General features: G+C 38.3%; 1 protein-coding gene across 1 annotated transcript in view; it reads left to right on the forward strand.

The window, feature by feature from the left end:
• Positions 1–2,641: 2,641 nt before the first annotated feature.
• The window catches only part of CYP2C9 (cytochrome P450 family 2 subfamily C member 9), a 59,238-nt gene continuing 34,680 nt past the window's right edge, over positions 2,642–27,199 (forward strand). Inside the window, exons 1-5 of the mRNA XM_004049827.4 lie at positions 2,642–2,962; positions 13,662–13,824; positions 13,996–14,145; positions 19,581–19,741; positions 20,911–21,087. Coding sequence (XP_004049875.2) covers positions 2,795–2,962; positions 13,662–13,824; positions 13,996–14,145; positions 19,581–19,741; positions 20,911–21,087 — 819 coding nt within the window. The 5' untranslated portion in view covers positions 2,642–2,794. The remainder of the gene's footprint in view (positions 2,963–13,661; positions 13,825–13,995; positions 14,146–19,580; positions 19,742–20,910; positions 21,088–27,199) is intronic.

Raw genomic sequence — 27,199 nt, forward strand, 5'->3', positions numbered from 1 at the left:
ACTGCGTGTGGATGCAGGGAAAGAGGCATGTGGTAATTATATACTTTCCACTTAGTGTTGCCAGAAACCCCAAACTGTTTCAAAAGCCTACTCTAATCCACCATTCTAGTCAAGCTGAGGTTTGTATTACTCAGTGACTGTGGAGGGCTTAATGTTGATACTCCCCTGATCATTTGGACTGAGATGTGAATTCTATGAGATTGGATGTGACATGTCACTGAATTGGGAGTTGAAAAACTAGGATTCTAAGAAAAAGTCTTGGCTGGGCGTTGCGGCTCATGCTTGTAATCCCAGCACTTTGGGAGACCTAGGTGGGTGGATCACAAGGTCGGGAGATCAAGATCATCCTGCCTAACACGGTGAAACCATGTCTGTACTAAAAATACAAAAAAAATAGCTGGGCGTGGTGGTGGGCACCTGTAGTCCCAGCTACTTGGGAGGCTGAGGCAGGAGAATGGCATGAACCCAGGAGCTGGAAATTGCAGTGAGCCGAGATCGCACCACTGCACTCCAGCCTGGGTGATCTGTCTAAAAAAAAAAAAAAAAAGAAAAAGTCTTATACTGAGGCATTGTGATTGTGATACTTTGTCTCACTGAGTCAATAATTGCTCATTTCTTAAAAAAAAAAAGCAAAGTTTAGAGTAGTTGATCTCAGATATCCTTTCTATCTACAAATTATCTATAATTCTTTCTTTCTGTAAACTGAAAGGTCTAGGAAGGAGCCTCAGCTCAGCAGGAGAGAGGAGGAGCTGAGCTGGGACCCCTACCTCCTGAGGAATGAAATGATTATTCTAAAGACAGCAACCGAGCTTATTTTACCCAAAATAAGGTAGTATATTTCTGTTAGAGTTTAGAGTTTCATGAGTCAGGGACCAAGTTATTGCTTTTCTTTGCCCTGTATAAAGGGTTCTCCAAGGCCTTTGACTTACCTAAGTACTAAATGTTATAAAACCAAACTCTTCTGACCTCTCAATCTAGTCAACTGGGGCTGTAATTATTAATGAAATTAATGTTTATTTTGAAAATCATTTACTAGACTGAATTACAAAATCCTGAATCATTGTACACTATCAGTAAATATTGGTGGACCCAATTGAACTGAATGTTTTGCTTGAAATGAAACCTTTGAGATGCAGGGCTTATGGGTTCTAGTCTCAGCTCTAGTACTAGCAGACAGCATGTTCTTGGCTAAGATACTGAATCTTCAAGGCTCAGCTTCCTCATTCTTGAAATGGGTCAATTTTATTGTAAGCAAAGGTAATTGAGAGATTCAAAAGGGACATGAGGTGTAACAATTCTCTGTAAATTGTTAGAATCCCTGTTAAAAATGACCAGTAAAGCATTGTGCAACTGTGTCTTGACATAACTTTATTTTTCTTAATAAAAGAAATGGAAATAACCTCACTAGGGAATTTAGAACAAATATGATGATATCTTTAAAGAAAATGGCTTTGCAGAAGTATTGACATTAGTGATCTAGTAAAGTGTATCTTTCTAGTTGTATTTAGATCCTCAACTCAGTATGTCAGCTCCTGTTAAGGTCTATACATTGTGGCAGTTCTGTGCTGTGGGTCCATTTAGTGATTTCCCTACCTCCCATCTTCTATTGCATCCACAACTGTGGTTTCTGTCCATAATTTCCTTTGCTTTCTGTGCATTATTACATCATTTCTGAAAATGAGAGACCAAAAACAATAGAAAGCAGCCATGTCTGGAGGTGACTGGGGGGTCGAGAAGCCCTAGTTTCTCAAACCCTTAGCACCAAATTCTTCCCTCAGTTACACTGAGCGTTTCACTTCTGCAGTGATGGAGAAGGGAGATCCCTTATTTCTTCTCATGAGCATCTCTGGTGCTGTTTGCCTTAGAGACAAATAAGGGGTTCTATTTAATGTGAAGCCTGTTTTATGAACAGAATAAATGTGATGTATATTCAGAATAACTAATGTTTCAAACTTTGTTTTATTTTGCTAAAATTGTTCTCAAGGCAGCTCTGGTGTAAGAGATAATACACCACGATGGGCATCAGAAGACCTCAGCTCAAATCCCAGTTCTGCCAGCTATGAGCTGTGTGTCACCAACAGGTGTCCTGTTCTCCCAGGGTCTCCCTTTTCCCATTTGAAAAATAAAAAATAACAATTCCTGCCTTCAGGAATTGTTTTTTTAGGGGGTTTAATGGTAAAGGTGTTTATATCTGCTGAGGTAATTTACTTGATATATGTTTGGTTATTTAAGATATATGAGTTATGTTAGCTATTTCATGTTTAGGCTGCTGTATTTTTAGTAGGCTATATTAAATATTTGAAAGGATTTCATTATAAAGAACAAAGTCTCCTAATCTTTGATATAGCATTGACATACTTTTTAAATATACAAGGCATAGAATACGGCCATTTCTGTTAAATCATAAATTCCCAACTGGTTATTAATCTAAGAATTCAGAATTTTGAGTAATTGCTTTTGCCTCAGATTATTTACTTCAGTGCTCTCAATTATGATGGTGCATTGGAACCATCTGGGTTAACATTTGTTTTTTATTACCAATACCTAGGCTACAACCAAGAACAGTGAAACTGGAATGTACAGAGTGGACACTGGAACGAAGGAGAACAAGACCAAAGGACATTTTATCTTTATCTCTATCAGTGGGTCAAAGTCCTTTCAGAAGGAGCATATAGTGGACCTAGGTGATTGGTCAATTTATCCATCAAAGAGGCACACACCGAATTAGCATGGAGTGTTATAAAAGGCTTGGAGTGCAAGCTCATGGTTGTCTTAACAAGAAGAGAAGGCTTCAATGGATTCTTTTGTGGTCCTTGTGCTCTGTCTCTCATGTTTGCTTCTCCTTTCACTCTGGAGACAGAGCTCTGGGAGAGGAAAACTCCCTCCTGGCCCCACTCCTCTCCCAGTGATTGGAAATATCCTACAGATAGATATTAAGGACATCAGCAAATCCTTAACCAATGTAAGTATGCTCCTTCAGTGGCTTGCAAACGGTAAGTAAATTCACCTGTATTTTTTAAATAAAGTGTATATCTAGAGGTACATTGTTACAAGAGGTAATGGTAAAGTAAAATACTTTGAAAGGCTTTTGTTGCCTTTTCCAGTCTGTCAGTGTCAGAAATAGTGGAATGAAACCATGTATTTTGTGAGTAGAGAAAGATTTGGGTCTTTGCATGTTAGATTCAAAATAACAAGTGTCAATAGTTTGAAAAGCTGTGTTCCTTCTTCATTTCATAACCATTTGCTATAATTTTTGGCTGAAGGTAAATGGTAAGGTATTGTGGGATCTGGCCAGCAGCCCGCAAAGCAACTGGGCTCCCTCTTTGTTCCCAGGTGGATCGGCAGGTTGAGAAATATTAGACACACACAACATAGTGAAAGCTGGGTCCAGGGGGGTCACCGCCTTCTGGTCCCATGGTGCCAAGAATGCACTGGATATACCAGCATTTATTATTAAGTTTAGTGAGGGTGGGGGTAGGTTAGTGAGGGATTTAGGGTCATTTGATTATGAGGTGAGATGGTCACATGGGGATGAAGTAATTCTTTAACATAACATTTGTATGTAGAAGTACAGTACATTTGTATGTAGAAGTACAGTATACGGAGATAAGAATGTACAATATAGTGTGTGCGTCAGTAATTTCTAACAGAGCCTTAAAACAGAAACACAATCTTTCCATAACCTATGATTAGCAAGATATTAATCAGCAGTAACAATTGCAACAAAAGCTGGTTACAAACAACCCATGGAAACAGGATGTGAAGCTAGACAACCAGTCAGACCAGAAATTCTCAGAAGGGAGTATGCCTTAACCCTAAAGAGGCCTAGAAGAGCCATGGCAAGATGAGGGCGTTTATAGCCCTATCTTATCCATATGGACAGGTGCCCCCCATGCGTCCATTTATAGGTTCTCCACAAAGGTCGCATTCCATTCCCAGAGCTATGAACATCTGCTTTTCTGGGACAGGAATCTTGGTGATGTGAAACTTCCTGACTGCATGTCCACTCATAGGCTCTCTGCAGGGGGAAGCACATCACGCGCTGTTGGCTCGTTCTGGCAGTCCAACCTGGCATTGTCTTTACACAATCCTGCATGCAATTTTGTATTTACAATAATCAGGAGCATTTCATCTTTTATTCCTTAGCAGTAGTTTCAGGGGGTCTCCCTACATCTCCCCATTTTCTCTGATTTAAATGAACCATAGCAATCATAGCTTGGCACTGATCACGATTGGATTGAAGAATATTTTTTCCAATTTTACACATGAACAATAAATCAATAGCACAAATTATACACAGAACAAAATTAATGATAGTGGATCCTCCCAAAGATTTTACCCATTGACTGGGGTTGAGATTAGATAATCCCTCAGAGATGTGGTCTAAAACTTCAGCACCGGGTAAAGCAGTTAAGTGTGCTTGAGAGGCCTCAAAAATTTATTCTTTTAGCTTGCTTATGTCTAAACTTAAATTATCTTCACTTCCTTGTAAATGGCATTTTACTGATTCCCAATTGTGAATAGAATCATTATATTGGAATGGAGGTATACAAAAGTCAGAAGTATTCCAATAACATTGCATTTGTAATCTATGTTCTAAACTCATAATTCTATCTCCCATCCATATAACAGTTTGTCTTAGATCATTAATTTGATTAGCCAATTTTTGATCAATACCTGACTGAGAATTCCGCATCTGAGTAGAACTTTTTTGCCATTTATCCACAAAATGAACAGTTTGAATAGATTGATGTAATGCAACTCCAGCAGTAGCAGCAGTCGCACTAACAGCAATCAAGTCCATTATTATTGCAACTAATGTAAAAATAAATCATTTACTCCTTTTAAGAATTTTCTGTGGAATATTGTTAATAACATGGATAGAGAGGGAAGATTCCCAAGGCCTATGTAAGGCTACAGGGAGCCAAATACCTTCTCTGGCTCTGACTATTAAAATACTATGATATTGATTAAAGGATGAATCAATACTAGTATACAAGTAAAAATTAACACAGGTCATTATGTCAGTTTCTGAACTAATATGCATCTTTCCTACTAATAACATATATGGTGGCTTAACACAACTTTTAAGTGGTATAGTTTTGTTGGACTCCATATAGATAGTATACATATTTTGAGGTGACAAGGTGGATTTACTTATAACACTTTCTCCAGCCCAAACTCTCATACCAGTCATAGCTATTGTTAATCTCTATAATTCTGAATGTTCAGGTCCTAAGTGGGGAATAATGAGCCTTGGCTTTAGAGGTGCAACTCCTGCCCCTTTCCGCTTAAGAGGAAAAAAGGAGTTAAATCTATGATATAATAGGGGAGAGTTGTCACTACTTTTTTGATAAGTAATATTATAGAGAAAATGTTGACAATCTTTGTGACCTTGAGAGCAATCATTAGTAATATGACCTTGGGAGCCCAATCAACAATGGTGTAGTGAGAAGAATTAAATAACACAGTTCCTTCTGAGTTAACACAATCTTTCCGTATTAATTTGTCAGCATTTGAAGACAAGTTGAGAGGACACAGAGGTCCTAAAGGCTTATATTGGGATGTGTGAATATAATCAGTGATTCCTGTTTTGATCTGCCTTAGAGGTTTTAATGAGAGCCCTGATACCAAATGTCCTAAAGGAGGGACAGAGTGACCAGATGGTAGTGTGACAACCCAAGTTTGAATATCTAATGAGAGACATCCATTAGTGGGTCCCAGGCACAAAGGTGGATACCTAAAACCTAAAGTGATATTGAAAGGGGTTCCTTCTTCTGAAGGTTGGGCAGGACAATGATCATCTATAGAACCAGGCATCCAAATACTATCATTAACATAGACCTCGATAGGAGTGTCCATCCATGTCATGGCTCGAATAAGAGGAGGAAAAAGAATATAGGCCCAATATGTATAGTTTTCAACAGTCTGTGGAGTGACAGAAGATAGAAGGATCAGTGTTATCAGGAGGAGGCAGAGGTTGAGCCGGACCTGGATCACTGGAGAAAAGTTGTTCAGGATGTCTGACTGGATTGTCTGTTGTAAAGGAGTTAGCTTGGTCATTTTCTTCTTTTTGATGATTGGATGTGTTAGTTGTTTCTTGCTGTGGCACTTTTTCAGCAAATTTCTCTGTCTCATTGTTGCATGCATTTTCAGGACACAATTTTAGGTGTCTAGCAGGAATCCAAACAGGAGATTGATGTTCACCTGGGGAAACACAAGCATAGACTCTTCCCCACATTAAAATAGAAGCTTTTGACTGTATATTAGATTGAACATCTTTCCACCATAGTTCTCTTCCTTGGTTTACCACAGGACGGTTACCAGAGAAATGTTTTTCAGCAGCAGTAACAGAACTAGATTTAGGAATATTAAGAAAATTTAATGTGAGCAATGCCAAGTTTAGTTGTATGTGAGGGGTGAACAACTCCTTATCCCCCTCTTTTGGTTTAAGTAATTGTAATTTTAAAGTTCTGTTACTTCTTTCTACAATAGCTTGGCCTTGTGGGTTATAAGGAATACCAGTAATATGTTTAATATGCCACTGATCAAGAAAAATTTTAAAAGCTTTACTGCAATAGGCTGGACCATTGTCTGTTTTGAGCTCACTAGGAATTCCCATAACTGCAAAACATGAAAACATATGTTTTTTAACATGAGATATGGCTTCTCCAGTTTGACAGGTAGCCCAGATGAAATTGGAAAAAGTGTCAAGTGTGACATGTACATAAGCTAATTTTCCAAAAGAAGGAACATGAGTAACATCCATTTGCCAGATAACATTAGGAGAAAGACCTCGGGGATTAACTCTGGGAGACTGTGTGTGTAAGACAAGAACCTGACATTGAGAATGGTGTTGTACAATTTGTTTAGCTTGTTTCCAACTGAGAGAATATTTATGTTTAAGACATGAGGCATTAGTATGAGTGAGTTGATGAAATTGTTCTGCATCTGTAATGGCTGGAGAAACTAGAGTATCACCTTTGTGATTACCACTGGCTAAAGATCCAGACAAGTTAGTACGAGAATGAATGGGAGTGATGAAAAAAGGGTGGTTTCAGTTTCTGACAGTTTTCTGTAACAAAGAGAACAAGGAAAACAGATTAGTGTTAGCAATATTTTTGATAGTAGCTGTTTCTATTGCCTTAGTGGCATGGATGATATATGCTAGTCAGAAACAATATTAAGAGGCTGATCAAAATCCTGTAATGCAGAGATAACAGCAAACAACTCGGCTTTTTGAGCAGAAGTGTATGGAGTAGAAATGACTTTATCTTTTGGTCATACATACCCTGCCTTTCCATTACGTGATCCATCAGTAAAAATGGTAACAGCTGTCTCTAGTGGTGATGAATGAGTAAGTTTTGGTAGAATCCAGGAAGTATTTCTTAGAAATTGAAAGAGTTTTGACTTAGGCAAATGGTTATCAATAGTGCCAATGAAGTCAGCCAGATTAGTCTGCCAGCACAAAGATGTAGAAAAGGCATTTTTAACTTCATTTTTTGAAAAAGGGACCACAATAATGTTTGGATCAAAGCTGGAAATTTTAGTGATACTTTGATGTCCTAACCCAATTAAAGTGGTTATTTGATCAAGATATATTGAAAGAGTTTTAGAGGCTGAATTAGGAAGAAACACCCACTCAACCAGAGAATAATTTTGTACTATAAGTCCCATAGGAGAGTGGATGGAAGGAAAAACTAAAAATTGTAAAGGCAAATTTGGGTCAATATGAGAGACTTGTGCCTCTCTCACTCTTCGTTCTACAGATGACAACTCTTCTTTTGCTGGCTCAGGTAGAGAGTGAGGACTGTTTAAATCTGTATCTCTTGATAAAGTAGCAAATAGATGAGATAAGGCATAAGTAGGGATGCCTAGGGTTGGTCTGAGATAATTGACGTCACCTAGTAATTTTTGAAAATCATTTAAGGTGTTTAAATTGTTGGTATGAAGTTGGACTTTTTGGGGCTTAATGGAGCAAGCCTCTAGTTGCATTCCTAAGTACAGAAAAGGAGTGGCTTGTTGAATTTTATCAGGAGCAATGTGGAGTCCTGCACTGGCAACAGCTAATTTTAAAGGGGTAAAACTGAATTAATTTATCTTTAGTGGGGGCAGCCATCAGTATATCATCCATATAATGAAGAATGTAATTATTTTTAAAAGTCTGTCAGATAGGTTGCAACACAGTACCGACAAACAACTGACAAATAGTAGGACTGTTAATCATTCCTTGAGGTAAAACTTTCCATTGATATCTAGCTGTGGGAGCTGAATTGTTAACGGAAGGTATAGTGAAAGCAAATTTTTCACAGTCTGACTTGTCTAAAGGAATATGGAAAAAGCAGTCTTTAAGGTCAATGATAATTAAAGGCCATTCCTTAGGAATCATGGAGAGGGAGGGCATACTGGGTTGTAATGCCCCCATAGGTTTAATAACTGCATTAACAGCTCTTAAGTCTGTTACCATTCTCCATTTTCCTGACTTTTTTTGTACAACAAACACAGGTGAGTTTCATGGAGACAAGGCGGGCTCAATAATGTTTGCTTGTAGTAAATCATTAACAATTTCAATTAAAGCCTCCAACTTGTGTTTGGACAGTGGCCACTGCTCTACCCAAATAGGTGATTCACACATCCATTGTAAAGGGATTGGTGGGGAAGGCTCAGCATTGACTGCACCTAAAAAGGGTATCCAAGTCCTGATTTATTAAGTTTTGGGGAGGGTTCGAAGGGCTCTTTAATTCCCTCTCTGTTAACTCCCAATCCTTTTCCAGGAACAAGATTCATTTTATACATTATGTTTTTGCTAGCTTCACTATGATTTGATAAAGGGATAGATACCTCAGCCCCCCATTGTTGCAGTAAATCACGTCCCCATAAATTTATGGGAATTAGAGTAATAAAAGGTTGAATAGTGCCAATTTGGTCATCAGGTCCTGCACAAGGAAGTATAAGAGAACTTTGGTATACATCAGATGGCGTTCCAACTCCCACTAAATTAGTTGAAGAGGGCTGTTTTGGCCAAGAGGAAGGCCACTGATTAGCAGCAATTATAGAAATATCAGCCCCAGTGTTGACTAAACCTTCAAACTTTTTTCTGGAAATTTTAATAGTACAGGTGGGACGATGAGAAGAAATAGCATTAACCCAATAAGCAGTTTTGTTTTGTTTAAAGGTATTTTCCACAGCTCCTGTGTGAGTAGCAGATTCTGCAGAGGGGCACAGTGCAGGGAGAAGTAGTAATTGAGCAATGCGTTCTCCTGGGTCAATGAAAATGGGAGATTTGGTAGAAATAATCAAACAGATTTCATCTGTAGTGTTGGCATGGATAAGGCCAGTATGAACAATTACACCTTTTAATGCTAATGAAGTTCTACCCAGAATTAAACCAGTATGATTTTTTTTTAATTTATAAAGAAGAAAAGGTTTATTTGGCTCACTGTTGTGGTATCTGGTTCAAGATTGGGCACCTGGCGAGGGCCTTAGGATGCTTTCATTCACGGTGAAAAATAAAGGCCCTTTAACTCCAGTAGGAGCAAGGACGGGTTGTTCCTCAGGAAGTAAAGGCAAAGGGAGAGTACTACATAAATCTATTGAGCCCCCTCCTGTGGTGGAGGCAGACAGGCATTGTACTGGGACAAGAGGAGGGGGTAATTGGCATTGGGTTGTGGGTATGGAATTTGAGGTAACGCCTGTGGCACTGTTTGCACTTGAGTCTGCGGCATTGCTGGTGCAGTTATAGGGGTAGCCACAGGGAGGGGGAAACGAAACCCCGGAGCCCCGAATGGGATCGGGGCTCGAGGCTGGCTCCTCCCCCCGATTCCCTGAAATGGAACGGGATTAAAAACAGTGTTGGCCACATTTAAAGGAGGCAACAGATTACCACTAATGTCAAATTTAGATCGACAAGAACTCATCCAATGTTTACCTTTTTTACATCGTGGGCAAATAGTAGTAGGTGTTTTTTGTAAATTTGGAGTTTGCGGAGTAGGTTGTTGGGATTAGCATTAAGTAAAGGACAAGATTTTTTAAAGTGTCCTACTCCCCTACATTTGTAGCAAGTACCAGGAAAAGTATTGGGCACACCTGTTGTAGGAACATTAGGAATAACAGCAGCTGCTTTTAAGGATGGGGTCATGGCTTGAGCCATGAGCACAGCTTTATGAGTTTCAGAACCAATACCATCACAGGCTCTAATGTAGGAAGGAATTATGGTATCATCAGGTATGTTTTGAGTTTTACGACGTAATGGTCGTATGGCAGCCTGACACTCAGTGTTAGCATTTTCAAACGCCATAAGTCGGATAACCACATCTCTTGCTCTAGTATCAGAAATAGCCTTTTCAGCAGCATCTGTGAGTTGAGCCACGAAATCAGGATAGGGTTCAGAAGGACCTTGTTTAATAGCACTAAAAGATAAAGGGGCCTTGCCTGTGTCTTGAATACATTCCCATGCTCATAAACACACTTGAGTAACCTGCGTTAGAATACGTTGATTATATTCCAATCGTTGAGCAGGAGTATTCCACAAATCACTAGTACCCATAAGCATATCATAAGACCTTTCAGTCTCATTTTCAGAATTTATAGAAGCTTGAATCACGGCCTCTTCTGACCATCATATCTTAAATTGTAGGAATTGAGAAGGGGTAAGAGATTAGAGAATCCCTCAGAGATACCGTCTAAAACTTCAGCACCGGGTAAAGCAGTTAAGTGTGCTTGAGAGGCCCCAAAAATCTGTTCTTTTAGCTTGCTTATGTCTAAACTTAAATTATCTTCACTTCCTTGTAAATGGTGTTTTACTGATTCCCAATTGTGAACAGACTCATTATATTGAAATGGAGTTATACAAAAATCAGAAGTTTTCCAATCACATTGCATTTGTAATCTATGTTCTAAACTCATGATTCTATCTTCCATCCATATAACAGTTTGTCTTAGATCATTAATTTGATTAGCCAATTTTTGATCAATACCTGACTGCGGGATCTGGCCAGCAGCCTGCAATGCAACTGGGCTCTCTCTTTGTTCCCAGGTGGATCGGCAGGTTGAGAAATATTAGACACACACAACATAGTGAAAGCTGGGTCCAGGGGGGTCACCGCCTTCTGGTCCCATGGTGCCAAGAATGCACTGGATATACCAGCATTTATTATTAAGTTTAGTGAGGGTGGGGGTAGGTTAGTGAGGGATTTAGGGTCATTTGATTATGAGGTGAGATGGTCACATGGGGATGAAGTAATTCTTTAACATAACATTTGTATGTAGAAGTACAGTACATTTGTATGTAGAAGTACAGTATATGGAGATAAGAATGTACAATATAGTGTGTGCATCAGTAATTTCTAACAGAGCCTTAAAACAGAAACACAATCTTTCCATAACCTATGATTAGCAAGATATTAATCAGCAGTAACAATTGCAACAAAAGCTGGTTACAAACAATCCATGGAAATAGGATGTGAAGCTAGACAACCAGTTAGACCAGAAATTCTCAGAAGGGAGTATGCCTTAACCCTAAAGAGGCCTAGAAGAGCCATGGCAAGATGAGGGAGTTTATAGCCCTATCTTATCCATATGGCCAGGTGCCCCCCATGCATCCATTTATAGGTTCTCCACAAACGTCACATTCCATTCCCAGAGATATGAACATCTGCTTTTCTGGGATAGGAATCTTGGTGATGTGAAACCTCCCTGACTGCACATCCATTCATAGGCTCTCTGCAGGGGGAAGCACATCACATGCTGTTGGCTCATTCTGGCAGTCCAGCCTGGCATTGTCCTTACACAATCCTGCATGCAATTTTGTATTTACAATAATCGGGAGCATTTCATCTTTTATTCCATAGCAATAGTTTCAGGGGGGGTCTCCCTACAGTAAGGAACATGTTTGTTATTAGAGATTTTATTAAATAAGTCCTCTACTATATTAGCCATGTGTTTTATTCAGAACAGCCATGAAAATTAAACTTCTCTGAAGAATTAATTTATGCCTGTTGTAAAGGAAACAACTATGGCTTCAGGACCAGCAAAAGCAGATAAGTGGTAGAAAAGAAGTTATAGACTTCCATTTTTAGATCCACAAAGTAGTGTTTTAATTATACTATAGCTACAATATATAAACCCCAAAATGACCTTAGCATTTAGTAATGGTAGGAAGAAGGTCAGAAGATGTATAAGTATTAGGGTTTTTTCTCAAGTGAAAGATGGTTTAGCAGTGTTAATATGATATGTGAACACCCCTCGTTGTGTAATAATTACCATATACAGAGAGTAAAGGGCTGCTATTAGTATATTAAGTCTTATAAGCATGATGGTATGATTAGATCAAGAGAATGATGCTGTAGTTATGAAGACTACTCCTACTAGATTGATGGTAGGGGGCAGGGCAAGGCTGGCAAGACTAGCTAGGAGTCATCACATGGCTATCAGGGAGAGAGGTGTTTGAAGGCCTTGTGTTAGTAGTATGGTTTGGCTGTGAACTCGTTTGTAGTTTGAGTTTGCAAGGCAGAATAATAGGGATGAGGTTAGTCTGTGGGCAGTTATTAGGGCAGTTGCACTGGTAAAACTTCAGGGGGTTTGAATGAGAAAAGCTATGATAACAAGTGCCATGTGGCTTATGGAAAAGTAATGAGTGATTTTAGATCAGCTTGGCACAGACAAAAGGAGCTTGTTATGATTATTTCTCATAAGGATAGTATGAGGGAGGAATAAGCTATAAACTCTGTTAGGGGGTTAAGAATTAAGGTGATTTGTATAATCCTATAGCCATCTAATTTTAGGAGTACTGCTGTGATGACTATTGACCTGGCAATAGCGCCTCTATGTGGGCTTTTGGGAGTCCTAGGTGGAGTCCATAGAGAGATATTTTTAGTATAAATGCTATGATGCATGCTAATCATAAAAGGCTATTAAACCAGGAAATTGTTAGTTCTTGAAGCTGGGTATTGGTCTTAAGGTGGACTCAAAAGTGCTGATAAATTTCTCAAGCATCAGTGTTTGAATAAGCGGAGTTTCAAATTTGGGTCTGCTGTACATTAGCTGTGAGACACTGAAAATGAATTTGTCATTCTCTGAGCTCAGTTTTTTTTTTTTTTTTGAGAGAGTCTTACTCTGTAGCTCAGGCTGAAGTGCAGTGGCACAATCTTGGCTCACTGCAACCTCCATCTCCCAGGTCCCCATTCAAGAAATTCTCCTGCCTCAGTCCCCCAAGTAGCTGGCATTACAGGCATGCACCACCATGCTCAGCTAATTTTTGTATTTTTAGTAGAGACGTGGTATCACCATGTTGGCCAGGCTGATCTTGAACTCCTGACCTTGTGATCCACCTGCCTTGGCCTCCCAAAGTGTTGGGATTACAGGCAGGAGCCACCACACCTGGCCGTTTGTTTAAAATAGAGTAAATAGACCTGCTGAATATGTTGATGTGAGTATTAATTGTAATCTGCATAGCAATTGTCTGACCATTGCCTTGAACATCATAGGCCATCTGAGTGGCAAGTATAATCATCATCGTGTTTCTATTTAAAATTCAGAAATATTTGAAGCCTGTGTGGCTGAATAAAAGCATACAAATACAATGAAAATATCATGCTAAATCAGGCTTAGCAAATGGACAAAATAGTGACTTCATTTGCTGTTATCTATATCTACTTTCCTAGCTCTCAAAGGTCTATGGCCCTGTGTTCACTCTGTATTTTGGCCTAAAACCCATAGTGGTGCTGCATGGATATGAAGCAGTGAAGGAAGCCCTGATTGATCTTGGAGAGGAGTTTTCTGGAAGAGGCCATTTCCCACTGGCTGAAAGAGCTAACAGAGGATTTGGTAGGTGTGCATGTGCCTGTTTCAGCATCTGTCTTGGGGATGGGGAGGATGGAAAACAGAGACTTACAGAGCTCCTCGGGCAGAGCTTGGCCCATCCACATGGCTGCCCAGTGTCAGCTTCCTCTTTCTTGCCTGGGATCTCCCTCCTAGTTTCATTTCTCTTCCTGTTAGGAATCGTTTTCAGCAATGGAAAGAAATGGAAGGAGATCCGGCGTTTCTCCCTCATGACGCTGCGGAATTTTGGGATGGGGAAGAGGAGCATTGAGGACCGTGTTCAAGAGGAAGCCCGCTGCCTTGTGGAGGAGTTGAGAAAAACCAAGGGTGGGTGACCCTACTCCATATCACTGACCTTACTGGACTACTATCTTCTCTACTGACATTCTTGGAAACATTTCAGGGGTGGCCATATCTTTCATTATGAGTCCTGGTTGTTAGCTCATGTGAAGCGGGGGTTTGAAGCTGAGAGCCAAGGGAATTTGCACATATTTGTGCTGTGTGTGTACAGGCATGATTGTGCATACAGTATGGGTATAAAAGGTTCATTTAATCCCATGTTCTCCTGAACTTTGCTTTTTTGCTTTCAAATAAGAAATGATGAATATAGATTTTGAGTTCATTTTTTGAAAGGGTTAAAGAGCAGTGTTTTTCCCATTACCTATTCCAGAACATGTCACCAGAGAATACTTGACAAGTCGACATGGTGGGAATGGCGCTATCATACCCATATGGAGCATGAACCAAATGGCATGTGCTTTTATTTAATTGGACTGTGTTTGTATGGTTGGCCTCACTGACTTCTCTGGGGTTTCTTTTAGGCCCATGCTTGCCATTCTGGCCAGTAATGACATTCTACAGTTTTTATTGCTTAGGCATATCTTAGTGCAGTTCTCATCAATTATTATTTCTCTGTAAACACAGCATTATTTAAAAAATAGTATTAATTATTTCTTGTTACTGTATTGATTTATATATTTTCAGTAAATACATCCTGTAGCATAATTCTGTGAAATACCCAAATGTCAATTTATGAAATGATTTATTTAACAAGATTTTACTTATTAGTAATAACTCTGTAATCTGCATTCCCTATGTATGATTTGGCTCTGTTTCAGTTTTGCTTATCTCTTTCCAACCATATTTATGAAATTTTCGCTTAGAAATTTATGTTAATTATTTTTTTTCCATGGCCAACTCTACTCATCTATGAAGTTTTACAATGAATCTGTTTATCAGCTTGGATACCAAATTACCTTGTTTTTAAATTCTGTTTTCCCAATGAAGTGAAAGACTGAAAATCAGATTTATCTGTGAATGACACACACAAACTAACAGATTTCCAACTGTTCAATGCCTGGCCATTCATTCAGAGTACTTTTGATTAAAGTCACTATTTAGGGCCTATAGATATCAGGGGAAATTCAGCCCCTGATGTTTCAATGTGAGTCCTTTTCTATTCTCCCTAAGTGTTGGCTGGTCTGAGAAATAAAGGAAAAGAGTACAAAAGAGAGAAATTTTAAAGCTGGGTGTCCAGGGGAGACATCACATGTCGGCAGGTTCCGTGATGCCCCCTAAACCACAAAACCAGCAAGTTTTTATTAGTGATTTTCAAAAGCGGAAGGAATGTGTGAATAGGGTGTGAGTCACAGAGATCACATGCTTCACAAGGTAATAAAATATCACAAGGCAAATGGAGGCAGGGCGAGATCACAGGACCGGGGGGGAAGTTAAAATTGCTAATGAAGTTTCAGCCACTCATTGTCATTGATAACATCTCATCAGGAGACAGGGTTTGAGAGCAGACAACCAGTCTGACCAAAATTTATTAGGCGGGAATTTCCTCTTCCTAATAAGCCTGGGAGCACTATGGGAGACCAGGGCTTATTTCATCCCTTATCTACAACTGTAAAAGACAGACGTTCTCAAAACAGCCATTTTAGAGACCACCCCTTGGGAATGCATTCTTCTCAGTGATGTTCCTTGCTGAGAAAAAGAATTCAGTGATATTTCTCCTACTTGCTTTTGAAAGAAGTGAAATATGGCTCTGTTCTGCTCAGCCCACAGGCAGCCAGACTTCAAGGTTATCTCACTTGTTCCCTGAACATCGCTGTTATCCTGTTCTTTTTTCAAGGTGCAGATTTCATATTGTTTAAACAATTTGTGCAGTTAACACAATCATCACAGGGTCCTGAGGTGACATTCGTCCTCAGCTTAGGAAGATGATGGTATTAAGAGATTAAAGTAAAGACAGGCATAGGAAATCACAAGAGTATTGATTAGGGAAGTGATAAGTGTCCATGAAATTTTCACAATTTATGTTCAGAGATTGCAGTAAAGACAGGTGTAAGAAATTATAAAAGTATGAATTTGGGGAACTAATAAATGTCTGTGAAATCTTCACAACTTATCTTCTTCTGCCATGGCTTCAGCTGGTCCCTCCGTTCAGGGTCCCTGACTTCCTGAAACATATAGATGTGAATTTGGGAGCTCTTTAACTATAAAGTTTAATATCTCAAAATAATAAGAGCTATTTATGACAAACCCATAGCCAATATCATATTGAATGGGCAAAAGCTGGAAGCATTCCCTTTGAAAACCAGCACAAGACAAGGATGCCCTCTCTCACCACTCTTATTCAACATAGTATTGGAAGTTCTGGCCAGAGCAATCAGTCAAGGGGGTATTCAAATGGGAAGAGAAGAAGTCAAATTGTCTCTGTTTGCAGGCGACATGACTGTATACTTAGAAACCCCATCATCTCAGCCCCAAAACTGTTTAAGCTGATAAGCAATTTCAGCAAGGCCTCAGGATACAAAATCAATGTGCAAAAATAACAAGCATTCCTATAGACCAATAATAGACAAGCAGAGAGCCAAATCATGAGTGGACTCCCATTCACAATTGCTACAAAGAGAATAAAATGCCTACTTACACAACTTACAAGGGATGTGAAGGACCTTTTCAAGGAGAACTACAAACCACTGCTCAAGGAAATAAGAGGTGACACAGATGGAAAAAAATTCCATGCTCATGAATAGAAAGAATCGATACTGTGAAAATAGCCATACTGCCCAAAGTAATTCATAGATTCAATGCTATACCCATCAAACTATCATTGACTTTCTTCACAGAACTAGAAAAGAATAACTTAAATTTCATATGAAGCAAAAAAAGAGCCTGTATAGCCAAGACAATCCTAAGCAAAAACAAAGCTGGAGGCATCATTCTACCTGACTTCAAACAATACTACAAGGCTACAGTAACCAAACAGCATGGTACTGGGAAAACTGGCTAGCCATATGCAGAAAACAGAAACTGGACCCTTTCCTTACACCTTATACAAAAATTAACTCAAGATGGATTAAACACTTAAACATAAAACCTAAAACCATAAAAACCCCAGAAGAAAACCTAGGCAATACCATTCAGGACATAGGCATGGGCCAAGAGTTTGTGACTAAAACACAAAAAGCAATGGCAACAAAAGCCAAAATTGACAAATGGGATCTAAATAAACTACAGTGCTTCTGCACAGCCAAAGAAACTGCATCAGAGTCAACAGGCAACCTACAGAATGGGAGAAATTTTTTGCAATCTATCCATCTGACAAAGGGCTAATATCCGGAATCCACAAAGAACTTAAATTTACAAGAAAAAAAGAAATATCCCCATCAAAAATGGACAAAGGATATGAACAGATGCTTCTCAAAAGAAGACATTTATGCAGCCAACAAACATATGGAAAAAAGCTTATCAACACTGGTCATTAGAGAATGCAAATCAAAACTACAATGAGATACCATCTCATGTCAGTTAGAATGGTGATCCTTACTAAGTCAGGAAACAACAGATGTTGGTGAGAATGTTGAGAAATATGAACCCTCTTACACTGTTGGTAGGAGTGTAAATTAGTTCAACCATTGTGGAAGACAGTGTGGTGATTCCTCAAGGATCTAGAACTAGAAATTCCACTTGACTCAGCAATCCCATTACTGGGTATATGCCCAAAGGATTATAAACCATTCTACTATAATGACACACACCCATGTATGTTTATGTGGCACCGTTCACAATAGCAAAGACTTGGAACCAACCCAAATGCCCATCAATGATGTACTGGATAAAGAAAATGTGGCACATATACACCATGGAATACTACGCAGCCATAAAAAAGGATGAGTTCATGTCCTTTGCAGGAACATGGATGAAGCTGGAAATCATCATCCTCAGCAACTAACACAGGAACAGAAAACCAAACTCCATGTTTGCACTCATAAATGGGAGTTGAACAATGAGAACACATGGACACAGGGAGGGGAACATCACACATGGGACCTGTTGGGGCATGGGGGGCCAGCAGGGGGACAGCATTAGGACAAATACCTAATGCATGTGGGGCTTAAAACCTAGATGACAGGTTCATAGGTGCAGCAAACCACCATGGCACATGTATACCTCTGTAACAAACCTGCACGCTCTGCACATGTATCCTGGAACTTAAAGTAAAATAAAAGAAAATTTAAAAAATATAAAGTTTATCGATCACTTGATTATAACAACTTCATTTCAGAGATCCTCCACCAAACAAGAAAACTTTTCCTATAATTTAATTTATTTAGCTATTAAATGATAGGCTGGGCCTAATCAATATCAAATTAAATAGGTTAAATTTGCAGGATGATTAGAGATGAGGGCATTTTGTTCCTAAAGAAGAAAATTCATTTTAAAAAAGCTACAGAAGAAAAAAACTCCACTTATCAATTTACACTTTCTTGTTTGCCTTACCTGGGATTTATATTTAAAATAAAAGTTTTTGGCCAGGCACGGTGGCTCATGTCTGTAATCCCACAACTTTGGGAGGCCAAGGCTGGTGGATCATCTGAGGTTGGGAGTTCGAGACCAGCCTGACCAACATGGAGGAACCTGTCTCTATTAAAAATACAAAATTAGCTGGATGTGGTGGCACATGCCTGTAATCCCAGCTACCTGGGAAGCTCAGGTGGAGAATCACTTGAACCTAGGAGGCAGAGGTTGCGGTGAGCTGAGATCGTGCCATTACACTCTAGCCCAGGCAACAAAAGTGAAACTCCATCTCAAAACAAACAAATAAACAAAAAACAAAAACAACAAACAACAACAACAAAGTTTTCATTTAATTTTTTAACAAACTAAGCTATGTTAATTTGATATTAGCTTGTTAACATAACAAACTAATAATATGTTAGGCATATTATTCATTTATATTTGTTTTCCTTCTCATAAAACACATTCTGCTTCTTACATTTATTTTCTTAAATACATGAATTCACCCACAGTCTCTTTGGTTCCTCTCTACTGGTTCAACACATGACTCTTTCAGCTATTCATTATATATAAAAAGCTTTGAAATCTCCAACTATTCTTGCCCTTTCCATCTCAGTGCCTTGTTGTCTACTGACTTTGCAGACTGATGTGATTCCCTCTGAAACATGAATTATTAGGTTTTTAGAAAATGTCTTTTTGTTCTTTCCAAAGTAAAAGACAAATAGGCTGGGAATGTAAATTTACGTTTGAACAACCATTATTTAACCAGCTAGGTTGTAATGGTCAACTCAGGATTAATGTAAAAGTGAAGTGTTGATTTTATGCATGCCAAACTCTTTTTTGCTGTTAAGGGAATTTGTAGGTAAGACAATTTCTAAACTACTATTATCTGTTAACAAATACAGTGTTTTATATCTAAAGTTTAATAGTATTTTAAATTGTTTCTAATTCTTTAGCCTCACCCTGTGATCCCACTTTCATCCTGGGCTGTGCTCCCTGCAATGTGATCTGCTCCATTATTTTCCGTAAACGTTTTGATTATAAAGATCAGCAATTTCTTAACTTGATGGAAAAGCTGAATGAAAACGTCAAGATTCTGAGCAGCCCCTGGATCCAGGTAAGGCCAAGATTTTTGCTTCCTGAGAAACCACTTATTCTCTTTTTTTTCTGACAAATCCAAAATTCTACATGGATCAAGCTCTGAAGTGCATTTTTGAATACTACAGTCTTGCCCAGACAGCCTTGGGGTGAATATCTGGGAAAGACGGTCAAACCCTTTATTTTATGCATGGGAAATAAATGCCTCAATATAGGCCTGATTTCTAAGCCCATTAGCTCCCTCATCAATGTTTTTTTCTGCTAAACTCCAAAGCCCTGTTTCTGTAAAGTACTTTGTTGACAGCCCTAAAGCGTGCTCATAGCACTCCATGGATATCCAGGCACTTTGGAGGCTCCCATTACTCACAAGACTTGTCCTTCAATTCACACTTTGTCGTATTATGTGGCAGAAATATCCTAATTTAAAAGACATTATCTCCTTCAAGGAGGGAGAATATTTGGGACCATAGAAGCTGCCAAGAAACACTGAATAGGGCAGGGGTGTTTGATATCTCAGTTGGGATCCTAGCTGATGAGATAGCTGGGTTAGGAATGACAAAATTATTGGTTTTATGGTGTATGAACCGTAAACAGACATCACACTTATACCCTGTGCTGAGTTGGCATGTTTTATTCTCTGCCTAAATAATAATTGTGTGATTTTATAGAAGTCATTTAAGTGCTCTGGTGCACAGTTGGAATTTGAAGTATCTTTGAGCCCCTCCCACTTCTAAAATACTAATTCCATTTCAGAGGCTGCTTGATAGAAATCAATATAGTAGGGACTAGCTTTGTACTATCAATCAGGTTGTCCAAATTCTTTTAACCTATGCTGTCATCTACAAAACGTGAATGTAGTAATTCATGCCATCTTATATTTCAAGATTATAGAGAAGAATTGTAAAAAGTAACAGAATTAACATAAAGATGCTTTTATACTATAAAAAGGAGGTCTGAGTCTAGGAAATGATTATCATCTGGTTAGAATTGATTCTCTGGTCAGAATTTTCTTTCTCAAATCTTTTACAATCAGAGAATTACTACATATGTACAATAAAAATTTCCCCATCAAGATATAGAATATATTTTATTTATATTTATAGCTGTAATTTACAACCAGAGCTTGGTATATGGTATGTATGCTTTTATTAAAATCTTTTAATTTAATAAATTATTGTTTTCTCTTAGATCTACAATAATTTTTCTCCTATCATTGATTACTTCCCGGGAACTCACAACAAATTACTTAAAAACGTTGCTTTTATGAAAAGTTATATTTTGGAGAAAGTAAAAGAACACCAAGAATCGATGGACATGAACAACCCTCAGGACTTTATTGATTGCTTCCTGATGAAAATGGAGAAGGTAAAATAACAAAAGCTTAGTTATGTGATTGCTTGTGAATTTGTGATTTGTTGACTAGTTCTGTGTTTACCAAGGATGTTTAACTGGTCAAACAGTAATGCTTGAGAAGCACTTTAAGTTTTTATTGTATGAATGAATAACAAAATAGACCACTAGCTAGACTAATAAAGAAGAAAAAAGAGAAGAATCAAATAGACACAATAAAAATGATAAAGGGGAGATCACCACTGAGCCCACAGAAATACAAACTACCATCAGAGAATACTATAAACACCTCTATGCTAATAAACTAGAAAATCTAGAACAAATGGATAAATTCATGGACACATACACTCTCCCAAGACTAAACAAGGAAGAAGTCAAATCCCTGAATAGACCAATAACAAGTTCTGAAGTTGAGGCGGTAGTTAATAGCCTAACAACCAAAAAAAGTCCAGGACCAGATGGATTCACAGCCAAATTCTACCATGGGCACAAAGAGGAGCTGATACTATTCCTTCTGAAACTATTCCCAATAATAGAAAAAGAGGGACTCCTCCTTAACTCATTTCATGAGGCTAGCATCATCCTGATACCCAAACCGGGCAGAGACATAACAGAAAAAGAACATTTCGGCCAATATCCCTGATGAACACCAATGTAAAAATCCACAACAAAATACTGCCAAACCAAATCCAGCAGCACATCAAAAAGTTTATCCACCATGATCAAGTAGCCTTCATCCCTGAGATGCAAGGCTGTTTCAATATTTGCAAATCAGTAAATGTAATCCATCACATAAACAGAACCAATGACAAAAACCACATGATTGTCTCAATAGATGCAGAAAAGGCCTTTGATAAAGTTCAACACCCTTCATGCTAAAAACTCTCAATAAACTAAGTAATGATGGAACATATCTCAAAATAGTAAGAGCTGTTTATGACAAACCCACAGCCAATATCATACTGAATGGGCAGAAGCTGGAAGGATTCCCTTTGAAAACCAGCACAAGACGAGGATGCCCTCTCTCACCACTCCTATTCAACATAGTATTGGAAGCTCTGGCCAGGGCAGTCAGACAAGAGAAAGAAATAAAGTATTGAAATAGGAAGAGAGAAAGTCAAACTGTCTCTATTCACAGATGACGTGATTGTATATTTAGAAAACCCCGTTGTCTCAGCCCAAAATCTCAAGTTGATAAGCAACTTCAGTACAGTCTCAGGTTATAAAATCAATGTGCAAAAATCACAACCATTTCTATACACCAATAATAGACAGACAGCCAAATAATGAGTGAACTCCCACTCACAATTGCTACAAAGAGAATAAAATACCTAGGACACAAACAAATGGAAAAACATTCCATGCTCATGGATAGGAAGAATCAATATCATGAAAATGGCCACTGCCCAAAGTAATTTATAGATTCAATTCTATCCCCATCAAGCTATCACTGCCTTTCTTCACAGAACTAGAAAAATCTACTTTACATTTCATATGGAACGAAAGAAGAGCCCACATAGCCAAGAAAATCTAAGCAAAAAGAACAAAAATTTCATCATCACTGGGTCATTAGAGAAATGCAAATCGAAGTCCCAATGAGGTACCATCTCATGCCAGTTAGAATGGTGATCATTAAAAAGTCAGGAAACAACAGATGCTGGAGAAGATGTGGAGAAATAGGAATGATTTTACACTGTTAGTGGGAGTGTAAATTAGTTCAACCATTATGGAAGACAGTGTGCTGATTCCTCAAGGATCTGGAACAAGAAATACCATTTGATCCAGTAATCCTGTTACTGGGTATATACCCAAAGGATTATAAATCATTCTACTATAAAGACACATGTGCATGTATGTTTATTGCAGTACTATTCACAATAGCAAAGACTTGGGACCAATCCAAATGCTGATGAATGACAGTCTGGATAAAGAAAATGTGGCACATATACACCATGGAATACTGTGCTGCCATAAAAAAGGATGAGTTCATGTCCTCTGCAGGGATATGGGTGAAGCTGGAAACCATCATCCTCAGCAAAACTAACACAGGAACAGAAAACCAAACATTGTATGTTCTAACTCATTAATGGGAGTTGAACAATGAGAACACATGGACACATGGAGGGGAACATCAACACCGGGGCCTGTCAGGGGGTGGGGGACTTGGGGAGGGATAGCATTAGAAGAAATACCTAATGTGGATGACAGGTTGATGGGTGCAGCAAACCACCATGGCGCGTGTATACCTACGTAAAAAACCTGCATGTTCTGCACATGTATCCCAGAACTTAAAGTATAAATATATAAATCTACCCAAGGAGAAACAGAATGCACATTCCAGCTGAAATGGAATCAATTACTGACAAATATGAAAACATAAAGTATGCCCTATGATGAAGATGGGTGTCATTATTGCACACAGTTTATTTGAGAATGGGAAAGAATGGTTTAACCTAGGTGGGTTTCCTGCATTCCTGCAAATTGAAATAGGCCATAAAATATTTGCAGTGAGAGTCAGAGGAGGGGTTTCAGATGGGTTGGAATGCTCTACATGGAGGTGCAGAGGTGGGTGATGGGAAAGAGTAGGTGGATGGAAGAGGGAAAGGAAGCCTTTATTGAGTGAGAACAAAAATGATTTGTACAGATAACAGTTGGAATTTAGTGTCTATCAGATAACGCGTAAACATCAATGCCGTCGTCATCGCACCATTGTTGAAAACGCTATTTTTTCCCCTATTGAATTGCCTTGGCAACCTTGTCAAGATCCAATTGACTATAAATGTGTGAAGCGTTTTTTTCTGTGTGCTCTCAATTGTACTCCATTGATCTATATGTCTGTCGTAATCCCTACAGTACACCATCTTAATTACTGTAGTATTGTATTAATATCAAGTTATTATATCAAATCAAGGAGTGTGAGTCTTTGTTGTTCTTTTTCAATACGTTTTCACTATTCTGGGTCCCTTGAATCTTCATATGAAATTTAGAATACACTTGTCAATTTTCTCAAAGGAGCCAATGGGGATTTTGACACGATTGCATTAAATCAGTAGATCAGGGAATTATGCCATTTTTAAAATTGAAGTGAAATTCACACAATATACAATTAACCATTTTAAAGTGTAGACTTGAGTGGTATTTAGTGTATTCACAATGTTGTACAACCACCAGCTTTCTCTGGTTTCAAAATGTTTTTATCACTCCACAAAAACATATCATATTCATTAAATAATCACTCCATTCCTCCAACCCATCATGTAATTACCTCTAATCTTCTTTCCTTTTCTATGGATTTGCCTGTTATGGATATATAAAGGACTCACAGCATATGTAACCTGTTATGTCTGAGTCCTTTCACTTATAATGTTTTGGAGGCTCATCTAAGTTGCAACATGTATCAGTACTTCATTCTTTTTTGTCGCTGAAATATATTTTATTTTTCCATGCACATATATCACAATTTGTTATTCATCTGTTTATGGACATTTGCATTGTTTCCAACCTTTGGCTCTTATAGATAATCTTGCTTTGATCATTTGTGTATGTTTCTTTATGGGCATATTTTCATCATTCTTGGGTATATTCTCAGGAGTTGAATTGCTGGGTCAAATGGTAATTTTATGCTTATCTTCTTGTATATAAGAGCCAAACTTTTCTACAGTGAATGTGGCATTTTATATTCCTTCCAGCAATGTAGAGGGATTTCTATTTTCCACATAGTTGCTAATACTTGTAATTTTCTGTATTTATTGAAGCCATCCTAGTGAATATAAAGTGTTATCTCATTGTGGTTTTATTTATTTGTTTATTTAGAGACAGAGTCTTACTCTGTCACCCAGGCTGGAGTGCAGTGACATGATCTCAGCTCCCTGCAACTTCCACCTCCTGGGTTTACACAATCCTCCTGCCTCAGCCCCCAGAGTAGCTGCGATTACAGGCATGTGCCACCACACCTGGTTAATTGTTATATTTTTGGTAGAGATGGGTTTTCTCCACTTTGGCCAGGCTGGTCTCGAACTCTTGACCTCAGGTGATCTGCCCATCTTGGCCTCCCTAAGTGCTGGGATTACAGGTGTGAGCCACTGCACCCAGCTCTCATTGTGGTTTTTAACTTGTGTTTAATGACCAATGATTTTGAACTTCTTTTAATATATTATTACCCATTTGTATATCTTCTTTGGATAAATGCCATTCAAGTACATTTTCTGTTTAAATTAATTTGACTTTATTTTTCTTTTTAAGCTGTTAGAATGATTTATGTATTCAAAACATTAAACTCCTACATATACATAATATGAAGATATTTCCTCCCATTCTATTGGTTGTCATTTCACATTCTTAATTATATTCTTGCTGCACAAAGTTTAATTTTGATGAAGTTTGGTTTATCTATTTTTCCTTTTGCCACTCTGGTATCAAATTTATAAATCTATTGCCAAATATGAAGTCATGAAGATTTACCTCTACATTTTATTCTAAGAGTTTTATCGTTTTAGCTCTTATATTTAAGTTTTTCCATCTGTTTTCAGTTATATTTTTCATTTGGTGTGAAGTAAGGGAGATCTCAGCTTCATTCTTCTGCATTTCGCTGTCCTGTTGTCTCATCACCATTTGTTGAAGAGACTCTTTCCTCGGGTTGAATGGTCTAGGCACCCTTGATGAAAGTAAATTTGCCATAGATCTTTAGGTTTATTTCGTGATTTCAGTTTTATTCCATTTGTCTTGATGTCTATCTTTATGCTAGTACCACACTGTTTTGATTATTACAGTTTGTAGTAAGTTTGAAGTTGGAAACTGAGTACTCACAGATACAGAAATTAAGTAGAAATTACTTAGGCAAATAGTAAGCATTTGGGAGTCCTCAGTAAGGTTTTTCTTTATAATGGAAAGCAGCCCCAAATCATTTTCTAACAAAGAGCAGCTTGTAAAATCGAGCTGCAGACATACACGAGGAAGCTGGAAGCTTGCACGAGTTAATGCTGGTAGTAAAGAACTACCTGTGACCAGGCAAGTTCAAAATGGCGGCTCCTTCCCCACCCACTATGTAAATGTCGCACCTGATTAAACCAATCTCTGGGCCATATGTAAATCAGACACTGCTTCCTCCAGCCTCCTTATGCAATCTGCTGTGGTCCATCTCCTTCCCCCTTTTCTGATGTCCCTCTCTTTCACAAGAAGCTGCTTTTTTCTCTCCTTTCTTCTATTATACTTTCTGCTACATAACCCACTCAGATGTGTCCGTGTCCTAAATTTTTCTGGGGCATGATGACAAACCTGAGGGTGTATATCCCAGACAACGTAGCTGCTTCATCACCATGTAGTTGCATATTAATTGAACAATCAACTTTCCCATTTCTGGAAAAAAGACCATTGGTATTGTGGTAGGGATTGCATGAGTTTTTAGATCACTTTGAGGAGTACTGCCATCTTAACGATATTAAGTCTTCCAATCCTTGAACATGAGATAGTTTTCAATTTATGTAGGTATTAGATATTCTTTTTTCTTCTGTTGCAAGGGTCTGGTTTAGTTTAAAAGGCAAGTTTATCTTAAATTTTGTATTTAGTTATGACCATTGAGGATTTTAAAATGATACCATATGAAATGCCTTCTTTTAAAAAAAATTTCAACTTTTATTTATTTATTTATTTATTTATTTTTATTATACTTTAAGTTTTAGGGTACATGTGCACTATGTGCAGGTCTGTTACATACGTATACATGTGTCATGTTGGTGTGCTGCATCCATGAACTCATCATTTACATTAGGAATATCTCCTAATGTTATCCCTCCCTGCTCTGCCACCCCACAACAGGCCCCAGTGTGATGTTCCCCTTCCTGTGACCATGTGTTCTCATTGTTCAATTCCCACCTATAAGTGAGAACATGCGGTGTTTGGTTTTTTGTCCTTGCGATAGTTTGCTGAGAGTGATGGTTTCCAGCTTCATCCATGTCCCTACAAAGGACATGAACTCATCATTTTTAATGGCTGCATAGTATTCCATGGTGTATATGTGCCACATTTTCTTAATCCAGTCTATCATTGTTGGACATTTGGCTTGGTTCCAAGTCTTTGCTATTGTGAATAGTGCCGCAATAAACATACGTGTGCATATGTCTTTGCAGCA

The sequence above is a fragment of the Gorilla gorilla genome, chromosome 8, assembly GCF_029281585.2.
Source record: "Gorilla gorilla gorilla isolate KB3781 chromosome 8, NHGRI_mGorGor1-v2.1_pri, whole genome shotgun sequence".
In the NCBI taxonomy this organism is placed as follows: domain Eukaryota; kingdom Metazoa; phylum Chordata; class Mammalia; order Primates; family Hominidae; genus Gorilla; species Gorilla gorilla.